This window comes from Oryza glaberrima, chromosome 3 (genome assembly GCF_000147395.1).
Source record: "Oryza glaberrima chromosome 3, OglaRS2, whole genome shotgun sequence".
In the NCBI taxonomy this organism is placed as follows: Eukaryota; Viridiplantae; Streptophyta; class Magnoliopsida; order Poales; family Poaceae; genus Oryza; species Oryza glaberrima.
In genome coordinates this window covers 10,649,408-10,660,627 of record NC_068328.1, presented here as the reverse complement: position 1 = coordinate 10,660,627, position 11,220 = coordinate 10,649,408, and the positions used below count along the sequence as shown (strand labels likewise).

The 11,220-nt window shown below is 46.1% G+C and overlaps 2 protein-coding genes across 2 annotated transcripts; one reads left to right on the top strand and one right to left on the bottom strand.

Moving 5' to 3' along the window:
• Positions 1 to 636: 636 nt before the first annotated feature.
• LOC127768217 (AP2-like ethylene-responsive transcription factor AIL7) lies at positions 637 to 6,130 on the top strand. Its single transcript, XM_052293752.1, has 8 exons — positions 637 to 1,159; positions 1,313 to 1,395; positions 3,652 to 3,660; positions 3,749 to 3,837; positions 4,293 to 4,366; positions 4,468 to 4,518; positions 4,605 to 4,681; positions 5,077 to 6,130. The coding sequence occupies exons 1-8, from the start codon at positions 738 to 740 to the stop codon at positions 5,553 to 5,555; spliced, it is 1,284 nt and encodes a 427-aa protein (XP_052149712.1). The 5' UTR covers positions 637 to 737; the 3' UTR covers positions 5,556 to 6,130.
• Positions 6,131 to 6,132: 2 nt separating this feature from the next.
• Positions 6,133 to 9,049, bottom strand: LOC127768216 (probable NADH dehydrogenase [ubiquinone] 1 alpha subcomplex subunit 5, mitochondrial). The gene is made up of 2 exons (XM_052293750.1): positions 8,611 to 9,049; positions 6,133 to 6,574 (listed from the first exon to the last, which is right to left on the bottom strand). The coding sequence occupies exons 1-2, from the start codon at positions 8,945 to 8,947 to the stop codon at positions 6,390 to 6,392; spliced, it is 522 nt and encodes a 173-aa protein (XP_052149710.1). The 5' UTR covers positions 8,948 to 9,049; the 3' UTR covers positions 6,133 to 6,389.
• Between the last annotated feature and the right edge of the window lie 2,171 nt (positions 9,050 to 11,220).

Below are 11,220 nucleotides of genomic sequence, written 5' to 3'. Positions count from 1 at the left end.
CATGAGTTTGACCAATTTCCAAGATTAAAAAATACTCGCCACGACGGTTACGAATGCGACTATCTCTCTTTTACCCTTCGTGCGTCCATAAGAAAGCAAAAGTACCACACACGCTAGGGGCATTCTGGTCATGTTAGACAAACCAACTGCATTTTTCATCAGATATTTTTTCTTTGCACCTGAAAAATTTCAAATAAGGGACTTTGACCCTCACACAAAAACATGTCTTTGCCCTTTTCCTTAGGTTGGAAGACAAGCGGAGCTTTCTCCTTTTTAAAAAATTGCTTCTCCCTTCTGTACATATCCACCATCAGGCCCTTCCAAAGTTCCAATTCCATTTTCAAATAATTTAGAACCGGAACCACCGGACTGAAAGGCCAGGGCCACTCTGTGTCTGTCTCACTGTTCGAACTCGAGAAGAGAAGAGAGGAGACACTGGCCGTGGCAGGCATCGTAGTACAAGCGGACGACGCAGCGCCCTGACCCACCTACCCCACCACCACACATTCCATTCCCATTTCCATTAGCCCCACCCCAACCCGGGCCCGCGCCGAAGCGAAGCGGAGACCAGATCACCAAGAGAAGTGCGACACACACACCTTCTCGCCATCGTTTTCACCCCCTCCCTTATAAATACTCCTACCGCCCACCTCGCCTCGTCTCGTCTCCTTTCGTTTTTTTCCTCCACTCCTCCGCCTCTTCTTCCGCCGCCGCGACGCGCCGTTGATCGGTCTACGATGATGTCGCCGCCGACGAACGGCGCCATCTCGCTCGCGTTCCCGACCATGGGGCCGCTGCCGGCGGACGCGCTGATCTACCCGTTCGACGGCCTCTCCTACGACGACTTCGTCCTCCCTGTCGCCGCCGCACCGCAGCATCCGCTCCCCGTCGCCGTCGCCGACCCCGCGCCCCTCCTCCTCCTGCCGCCGCCGTCCTCCTGCACCTGCAACGGCGCCAGCAGCGGCATGGGCGCCGTTGCGCCGCGCACGTTGGCTCTGGTTGCCACCACCGACGGCAGCGTGATGACCCCCACCAGCTGGGGCAGCGACGGCGGCGGCGGCGGCTCCTCCTCCGCGCGGGCCGTGCGCTCGCCGTCGCCGGTGCTGCCGCTGGTGCAGGGCACCGGCCAGAGGACCTCCTGCTACCGCGGCGTGACCAGGTAATACTACTCCTACTACCCCTATACCACGCGCGTAGAGATAGACTAGAGAGAGTGATAATAATAAGTGCATGGTTAGGGAGTGTGATTAACGACTAATCGCCACGTGATTTTTCACACGCGCTAATCACGAGGACCGCACGTGTGGCGCAGGCACAGGTGGACGGGGCGATACGAGGCGCACCTGTGGGACAACACGTGCCGGCGAGAAGGCCAGAAGCGCAAGGGCCGCCAAGGTAATTTACTAATTAAAATTACCGCTAATCACCATTAGTCCATTACCCTTTCTGTACCGTCATTTTCCTGTCACCGATCGAGGAGGCCTCGCCGGCGGGGAGGGGTATCGACGGCGGCGAGGGGACGGTGATGAGTTCGCCGTGATGGGATGGGATGGGATGGGGTGCCGGCGCCGTTTCGGGGGGAGATCGAGAGACGGGTCGCGTCGGCCATCGTGTGCATCAAGTTGAGGTGACATTAGCATCTCCGTTAATGATGATGACGAAGGGAGACTCGCAACAGTTCCCGGATTCTCTGCGGTGCCGGGCCCCGGTGGGTCACCCCTCTTTGACCGTGCAACCGTAGGTAGGGGGTATTGTAGCCGCTGCCTAGTATACCTCTGTGTTCTGTCTACTACTAGTAGTATCTCTTTTTTTTTAATCTTTCTTGTGGCCATTTCTCTGATGCAATAGATCGGCTAGAGCCTAAAGCGATTTAGCAAGGCGATTTATGTTGGTTAATCTTGTAGGCGTGGAGATTAACTGGTCCCGTGGTTGGTAGAGTGACGTCGTGTATCTGTATGACAGCTTTGCCATGGCAGGACTGCTGCTGTGGTGCATGCAGCTTTTGCTTTTTTCCTGGTTTTAGTAGTAGTTCATGGGTGATGTACTGCATGTTTAGATGGTTTTATTTGGGTCAGTTTCTTTCTTCCTTCTATTGCAAGTCTTTCTTTTCTCCTTTTTTGTTTTCTTCTGCATTACACACGGCGAGAGTTTTTGTTTCTGAAAAATTTATTACGAGTCGCAACTTTGCAACGCTACCAGGGTTGTGTAGGGGACAGCTAAGGTGTGACCAAAAGTGGTTTTGGAACGCACGTTTGAATTTTATTTTATTTTTGCTTTGCCAGTTACGACTCCAGTAGAGTTGTTTCTACTGTCCGTCCTTGTTGATTGGCATTCGGGAACAAACTTTTGTACTTTACTCGATACGCTTGCAGAGTTGCACAGGTAGACATGCGTGCTACTGGTGTCTACGACGTCATGGGCTCATGGCCTCGAGCCAAAGCAGTTCCAGACTACTGCTGAAATAGCAAAGCGGTCTAAAGTTGCGTCGATCGATAGTGGAGATGTGATTATTGGCCATGGCGGCAATTCCGCAATAGAGAGTGTCCACGATCTTGTATGATATGGCTGCATTTCATATATTAATGCCTACTATATGAGACACCCAGAAATCAGAATTCCACGGATCAATTTACTGTTGGATATATAGCTACATGTAATGGTATATTTTACTGTCAGATGGTACATATATGCTGGGATATCGTTGGCTTTTCAGGAAAAAAAAATCTATCGGTTATCCGATCATCCGAGGATAGCTACTGTAAAATCACGTGCATAGTGCAAAATGCAATTTCATCAAGTGAACATTGCATATTCTGCTGTTTGGTTTTGAACTGCATTATGTAATAAGTAATACGTATTACACAAATAACTCCTTACACATGCTGATGCATTCATATGTGCAGATTCTATCGTTAGATTTGAGCCACCCTTGCCTCTTTTGCATCGTGCAAGCAAAACTCCAGTTCTGAGGAGAAAAATCATTGCATGCAATTAAAGATTCCATACATATAATTGCATTTGGGAAATAATATATATTAACAGGATGAATCACGTGAATAGAAATGTTGGGGGCATTCTTTGTTGTGTGGAGGGATACATTGCTTTCGAGTTATGTAAGCTAGCATCCTCTTGTTGCTGTCCTTTTATTTTGGAAGATATAGTTATCTTAATTTTTGAAAAAGAAAAAAAGAATCATGCCTTATAAGTTATATGTTGATAAAGGAGGAGAGTTTGTGTGAGATATGTACAATGGGGTTTTGGGGATCCCGTAAACCTGGGGGGAAAATGTTATCTTAATTTGCATTTGATGTAAATGACATGCTATTTTTTTTTCTGAACCAGTGCAGTGGTTCCTTTTTTTTTTTTTTTAAGAAAGGACTACCAGTGGTTCCATGATAGTGATACTATGACATGCTGCTTCTTTGCATTCAGTGAGTATAATTTTGTTAGGATATCTCAATGTTTGAATGGAAGGGACATTTGTATACAGTGAATGTTTTCTCACTGAGGAAGTCAGGAAGTTGTGTGCTAAACTGTTATCCCTGTATTTTTTAATATATAATCTTGTTTATTTGTTGGAACTAACCTGGTTTATAATGTCTACTCTGTGTGTGCTTTTTATCCTGCCAACTGCATGGGGGCCTTCTTCAGTTTACTTGGGTATGAGCAACTAAGTCCTGTCTTATGTATCATTTCGTATGCCTTTTCCTGGGTAAGTAAAGGTAAATAAACATGTGGTAAATTGCAGGTGGCTATGACATAGAAGATAAGGCTGCTAGGGCATATGACCTTGCTGCTCTGAAATATTGGGGTGCTAGTGCTACCACTAACTTCCCTGTAAGTGTCACGCTTTCCTGATTTCCTAAACAGTCCCCCATAGTTACTGCAAATATCCTACTGAGGTCATATAAGCAGTTTTTTTGTGCCTCCTAAAATGTGTGCCCTTATCCCGCACCTCATATTGTAGTGATCTTAGTGTACTTCTAATGTCTTATTTACAGTTAATCCATAGCCTTAAAATTTGAGATCTTTGTCAACCTTCAACTGTTCATTTGGATTCATTTATGCTGGTTGTGGACTGAGACATACTCATGTATTCTTAATAGAAAGATACACATCATTATCGTCGCAAAAGAAAAAAGGAAAAAAAAAACACATCACTATGTGCTCACCTTTATGTGGAGCTGTGTGCTTAGATTGGTCTCTTTAGTTTAGGATGCATTCAGAACTATTATCATGTATTGCTATAGTTGGTCATGATGCAACTGAAATGGAACTTGTTCTCTTCTTAGAAAGAAAGTTACGTGAAAGAGATTGAGGAGATGCAAAAGATGAGCAAGCAGGAGCTTGTAGCCTCACTAAGGAGGTTTGTATTTAAAACCACGTTCTTTTGCTGTGCTACAACCACAGGAAGTTCAGGCTTATATACGTGTTTACAACTTTCTCAATTCTCATGCAAATCTGCAGGAAGAGCAGTGGCTTTTCTAGAGGTGCATCGATCTACAGAGGTGTAACAAGGTAATTTTCAACTACATGAACCAATCAACCAACGGTCATCTTCTTTGTCAGTTACAATCTGCTCAACTTCCTGCTATTTTCCCCAGGCACCACCAACATGGCCGCTGGCAGGCAAGAATTGGTCGTGTTGCAGGCAACAAGGACTTGTATCTCGGCACCTTTGGTAGGAGCCTGTTGTTCTGATGCCCCTTATATCGAAAAAGTAGTATGACAGTATGCTTTTTTTCTTAAGAAAGTATGCTCATAGTCATATATGGACAAGTGACCATATTATAGTCTTAAGTAGTTAAGTTATATGGCAGAATAGTCATAGATACCTTACTGTTTCTTGAAGTGCTGTTAATGCTTTGTTGTTCCCTTTCAAATAAGTTACTGTCATCTTGACACAATTATTATCATCTGTGTACCATTTCATTTGTTACTGGTTTTACAGATAATCTACAAGCTATGCACTATTCAATCTCGCTCTAATTCCCTTACTGTGGCGACATTCAGAAACCACTATATTTTGCACTCTGTGATGCATACTAAACCAGCATACTTGCACATTCCTTGCAGCGACCGAAGAAGAAGCAGCGGAGGCGTATGACGTTGCAGCGCTGAAGTTCAGGGGCGCCAACGCCGTCACCAACTTCGAGCCAAGCCGGTACAACCTGGAAGCGATCTCTCAGAGCGACCTCCCGATCAGCGTGTCCGGGAGGCGGCACAACAGCAGCAGCAACAGCAACAATCCAGCACCAGAAGCAGGAGGCCAAATCACTCTGATGAGCAGCCCGCCGATCTCCCAGCAGTCGAGCAGCGCGCCACCGTATCTCCTCCACAACCTCCTGCAGTTCCAGCCATGTGGTCCCCCATACGCACCACCACCACCACCACCACCACAGGCTCTTCCCCTGCCAGGATCGTACAACTTTGCAGAGCCAGTAGGCTTCTACTGGCCCTACGGCGATGGGGAGGAGCAGAAGGTTCAGCTCAACAGCAACATGGTTGGAATGGCTAGTGGTGGCTTTCTTCATCTGGCCAATGCTGCCAACTGATCACAGCGTCTGCAATTGCTGGTGTTGTGTGGTTCTTGTGGAGATTCCGAGGGAGTGAGATTTTGGGTGGATATAGGAAGGGGGTCTTTTGGCTTTTGCTGCTGCCATGGACTAACAACCTGAACATAGATAACAGCTGGAGTAGTGAACTTGACTATGCTCGTTACAACAACAGTAGGTCTAAGCTCAAAATGAGCTTGTGGTGTGCCCCAGATATGCTTAGTTGTTAATTAATGGTTTATTTTGAACAAAAGTGGTTCATAGCTTTCTACCATGTTGTATCCTTTTTAAGTTCGCGAGTAATTCTGCGACACCGGATGGCCTCGACCTGCGCATCTATGGGTTCGTGGCGCGGCAACCTATCCGTGGCTGCTGCTCCGAGCAGACCTGCTTTTGTTCTATCAGCCGGAGCCTAGAACATCAAAGCTTTCATTTGCACTGGCTATAACGAGCAGCAAATCTGAGCAACAACGCTTCATAGCTTGCCGGGACAGTACTGCAGATTAGATGCACAGGAAAGACAGTGATGGGTACAAAAGAATCGCACGATTTTAGAGCACATCAAGCAGTCCGTAGATAACAGTAAAACGTTTGCTTTTCGTCACCATAGATTAATAGAGAGAAAAAGAAAATGATGTCCACAGTATCAAATATCACACATTTCACTGTGTGGAAGCACTCAGTTTAAACACATTCTTTGTAGTACTCGGTAGAACTTTATTCTGCTTGGAACAACCAAGCAAATATTGCTGGCAAAGAACACATGAAACTAATCTATAGTCTACTCCACGCAGCAAAATGGTGCAAATGGTAGATCTTGGAGAGTTCACGTCTTTATGGCTTCACTTGAGGAGGAGACTCACCCTGCAGAGCAGGATCAGATTTGACAGCATCTAGTGTCTTGAAGAACTCCTCAGGGAGTGCAACAGGCCGATGCTGCGGAACATGTTTCGGGATAAGTGTGTCATCTTCAATAACCTCGCATTCATAGTCATCAGGAACACCCCATGGGTCCCATTCTGCCATCCATTAAAACATTGTAAATTAAACAACTGAGGCTGTAAGGATTTATATCAACAAACAGAACAAACATGTCCATATACTTAAGGTAAAAGCCTAAAGCATCCCCATAAAAGAAAAGTTGTGCTGTATGCAATATTTGCAGAGTTCAGACACAGACACTGTCAGAGATCTTAATCAAGGCGTTACAGTTTTACTTGCTTGTCAAGCCATCCTTGTGATATTTTCAGAACAGACATTTAAGTTGATTAAGGATGCCAATCTAGTGTTATAGTTTTGATAATTTAGCAAGCTATTGATAAAAAAGACAAATGATAGTAGACTTGCATTTGAAAATCATGTTTTAGCCAAATGGTGCTTTTCTTTAAAAAATAAAAACCATTCTGGCAGTTCTACAGGCAAACATATGGATGACAGATTGAAATGCACAAGACAATGTATGCAATGCACATCAAAATTGCCAAACAAACTATTTCTCATAACCAATTTTGCTTCTAATATTCTACACATTATTCAGTTGATCGACAAGGTCTATATGCTACAATTCTCTATGTCCTTCATACGGGTGAGCTTGGTCATTGGAAACAAACTGAACCATACATATAATGCAACAGTTCAGAATATCACAGAGCAGGCTAAACAGACTTAAGAAAAAAATGTTTCTGCAAAGCGCTTAACTCATGCACCCAATCTGTATCAGTTGCTAATGGCAGCAACAGGACTGATCTAGACAGCTATAGTTGTGCACCTTATGTCTTAATCTTATTAGATACTCAGTGTAAAGGGTAGTGGCATGGTTACGTGAATTCTTAATCACTATTAAGTTGTTAATGCCATGCAAATTATAATATACTTCCTCCGTTTCAGATTGTAAGTCATTCTAGCATTTTTCACATTCATATTGATGTTAATGAATCTAGATAGATATATATGTCTAGATTCATTAACATCAATATGAATGTGGGAAATGCTAGAATGACTTACATTGTGAAACGGAGGGAGTAGTTACATTCATTCATAGTTCTATACAAAAAACAATACACTGTATTGAGATTTGAGAGAGCATCGATCAGTGAGAGTGCTCTGGATTGGTAAGATGTGCATGGGACATGGGTGAGTGATTATTTGGTTCAGCCTTTTTTTCCCCAGTCGTTCGGCATGGTATTTGTAAAGTTTATTTCAATTAGGTGTGATGAATAGACTTTAGATAGAAGAGAAATGCTCTACAATTACGAAGATTGTGGAGCATATTTCTTCTTACTCACGCAAGTAACATCACCATATTCCTAATTCCCTCTCTATGCCATATCATGTAAAATGGAAACCTATGTATTTCATTTGAATTTTCACAAAACAAATATTACACTGACTCACTGGGATTCTAGCAAAGAAGAAATTTTAAAGCACTGAAGTAATACACCAGTACATTACTACATGCAATGCATAGCACCAGCCCAACGCCTGAACTAGATTCCAGACCAGCCAGATTTTACATACATGGCACTCCACCAGACATACACAAAGCAACAGTATGGTGAATATGGCAATGAACACACTCTGGTTAAGTTACAAGCACCAGTCAGTTCACAAAAAATCTTAGGTTAGTGACCAAAAGGTAAAATGGAACATCCATGATCCTTAAATAAGCGCTGAAAAATAATTAAGGCATTTTACTAATAGGCAGCACAGCAGACAACCTAAAAAGCATTCCATCCCCCCCCCCCCCCTCCCCAATCAACAAACTGGCAAACACCATACTGTCAACGCTGATAATTTGCCCTACCAGTGCTATTAAAGGGAGCCAAAAGAAAATCAAATACCAATCGCTACGATGTTATTGTCCACGGATCAGTTGTATATCGGATCAAATAACTGGTTGAATCAAAGAAATGGGTAGCCAGTGGCCACATCTACACATCAACTACCCTGATTCTTGTCGACAGATCAGTAGGAGGAATAAGGAATTAATACAACAAGTAACTAAATAAGCGACAGGAATGGAGATGGGGCGTAGGGGAGGGGGAGAAATGCGGACCGATCATCTTGGCGATGAGCTTGAGCTCGTCCTGGGCCTCCTCGATGAGCTCCTCGACCTGGCCGCAGCCGATGCGGTCCTCGATGCGCTTCCAGTCGTCCTCCTCCTGGCAGATCTGGAGGCGGTGGCGGGTGAAGGACTCGACGGCCTTGCGGTAGCCCTCGTCCTTGGGGACGGCCTCGATCTCCTTGAGGGTGCGGGTGTAGAGGCCGACGAGCACCTCCCGCGCGTTGGGCACCACCTCCAACCCCACGATCCCCGTCGTCTCCTTCACGGCGCGCGCCGCCCGCAGCGCCACCACCCCTCCCCCGCCGCTCAGGATCCGCCGCAGGAACATCCCGCCGCCACCGCCGTCGTCTCTCTCTCTACCTGGTGAGGTGCGGGAGGGGTCGCGACCGTGCGAGGATGCTGGTGTGGTACGTGCGACTGATGAGCAGCGGATGGGGAATTGGGGGAGAGAGGATGGTGGTGTACGTCGTGGGCTGTGGGCTGTGGAGTGTGTGTGTGGATCATGGGCTGCAGAAGCAGTAGGCCGCAATGTTGAAATCCTGCCGAGCGAATTGCGAATTCGAGGGCCGCGAGCATCCTCAGTCAATTCTACCACTACTGAAGGAGCAAGAGCACCCGCAATGGTAAAGTAATGTGCTATCTATAAAACATGTACATCTCAGTAATAGACTAGATTAATAGTAAACCACCTCAATAGTATGTCTACATGGGTATCTATAGCTCTCTCATCAATTGCCTCGTTTTTATCTATAGACTATCTCCAAGTTAGTAGATAGCTTTACTCTCTCTCTCTCTTCATTTAATCTCTTCCAAGTAGGAAAATATGCTGACATGGATCTCTTGTAGAGAGCCTATAGATAACCATTGCGGGTGCCCTAAGGGAGATTTTTCGCCAGAATTAGAAGTTTTTTTAAACAGTTCAACCTATCGTTCCGATTCTTAGAACCTATAAAATGAACTAGAAACTCAGAAGGTAGAAAATTCAGCTTTTTCATATTCTCAAAAGCTGACTATTGACCAACTGGTTCTTAAAATGCCTATTTATTAGAGTTACAACTTCTAAATTTAGTTTCAAAAGTTAAATCTAGAGTAAAGTAGTGGAGTAGCCTAAATCTAGCTCCACCTCTTTAGTTCATTTTGTGAAAGCTTTACCTAGGCACCCAGCTCAACTGAGTAAAGCTAGCTAGTCTCATTTATAAGAGCATCTCCAAGAGAATGGGTAAGTGACTCTCCAAGCCAAATTTTAGCCATAGAAGAGAAAAAATAGCCTCCAACAGCATCTCCATCCCACTGGCTAAGCTATATGGTTAGCCAAATACTCCCCCCAACTAGCTAAATCTAGCCAGCCACAACCACATCCCCAAGGCTAGCCAAATGCTCTCCCCGCTACCTTTTCCGATGCAACGGCGAGGAGTAGCAGCGTTGCCATCCGTCGCAGCACCGCCATCCCTCTGAGTAGCCTCTCTCTCTCTAGCACTGCCCTCCGCCGCCTCGAACAGGTCGTGCCCAGCGCCCGCCGCGGTGGACGAAGTCGACAGCGGCGGCGTCGGCGGCGTCCCCATAGGCGTGGACGACGCCCGCTGCTGCTGCTGCTGCATCGGCACGCCGTGCAAGTGGTGGAACTGCTGGGACGGCAACGAGAAGGAGAAGTCTTCATTCGGCCGCCTCCGCACGCCCCGCCGCTCACCGTAGCCGCCGGCTTCAGCTCGGCGCAGCGCGCCGCCTCCGCAGGTCGCAACCGCGGCCTCCGCTCGGCGTGGCCCGCCCCGCCGCTCGCCGCAGCCGTCGGCATCCGCTCGGCACAGCGCGCCGCCTCCGCTCATCGCAACCGCGGCCTCTGTTCGGCGTGGCCCGCCCCGCCGCTCGCCGCAGCCGCCGGCATCCGCTTGGCGCAGCATGCCGCCTCTGCTCGTCGCAACCGCGGCCTCCGCTCGCCGCTGCCTGTCGCCCCGCCGCCGCCCGCCCCGCTACTCGCTGAAGCCCGTCCCGCACGCCCGTCGCCGCAGCATCAGAGGCAAGTCCAGTAGGAGGAGGAAGGTTTATGTATGAGTGGGGAAAATGGGGTGGAAGAGGAGGAAGAAGGTTATAGAGACTGACATATGGGTCCCATTTGTTATAGACTTGTAATGGAGAGGGTAGATAGAGAGGCTGTTGAAGCGAGCAACAACTTTAACTTGCTAAATCAAATGGGTAGCTGGCTATATGAATGTTTGGAGAGTCTATTTTAGAGAGGCTGTTGGAGATGCTCTAAGAGATGGAGCTAAAACTAGAGTTGTGACAAACAAACCCTCAAGTTGGCTAGTCTACTATGTTTTAGTTTGCATTTGTACCATACGATGCACGATAGTTTTCATGCAGTAGTAATACTTCTTCAGTAACTAGCAAATTACCCATGTCATCTAATGGTATAAAAACAAACCGGTTTGCCGTGTATTTAAGTAGGCAGTTAGTTTTTACTCTCTCCGTTTCACAATGTAAGTTATTTTAGTATTTTTTACATTCATATTGATGTTAATGAATCTAGACATATATATATATATCTATTTAGATTCATTAAAATTATTATGAATATGGGAAATGTTAGAATGACTTACATTGTGA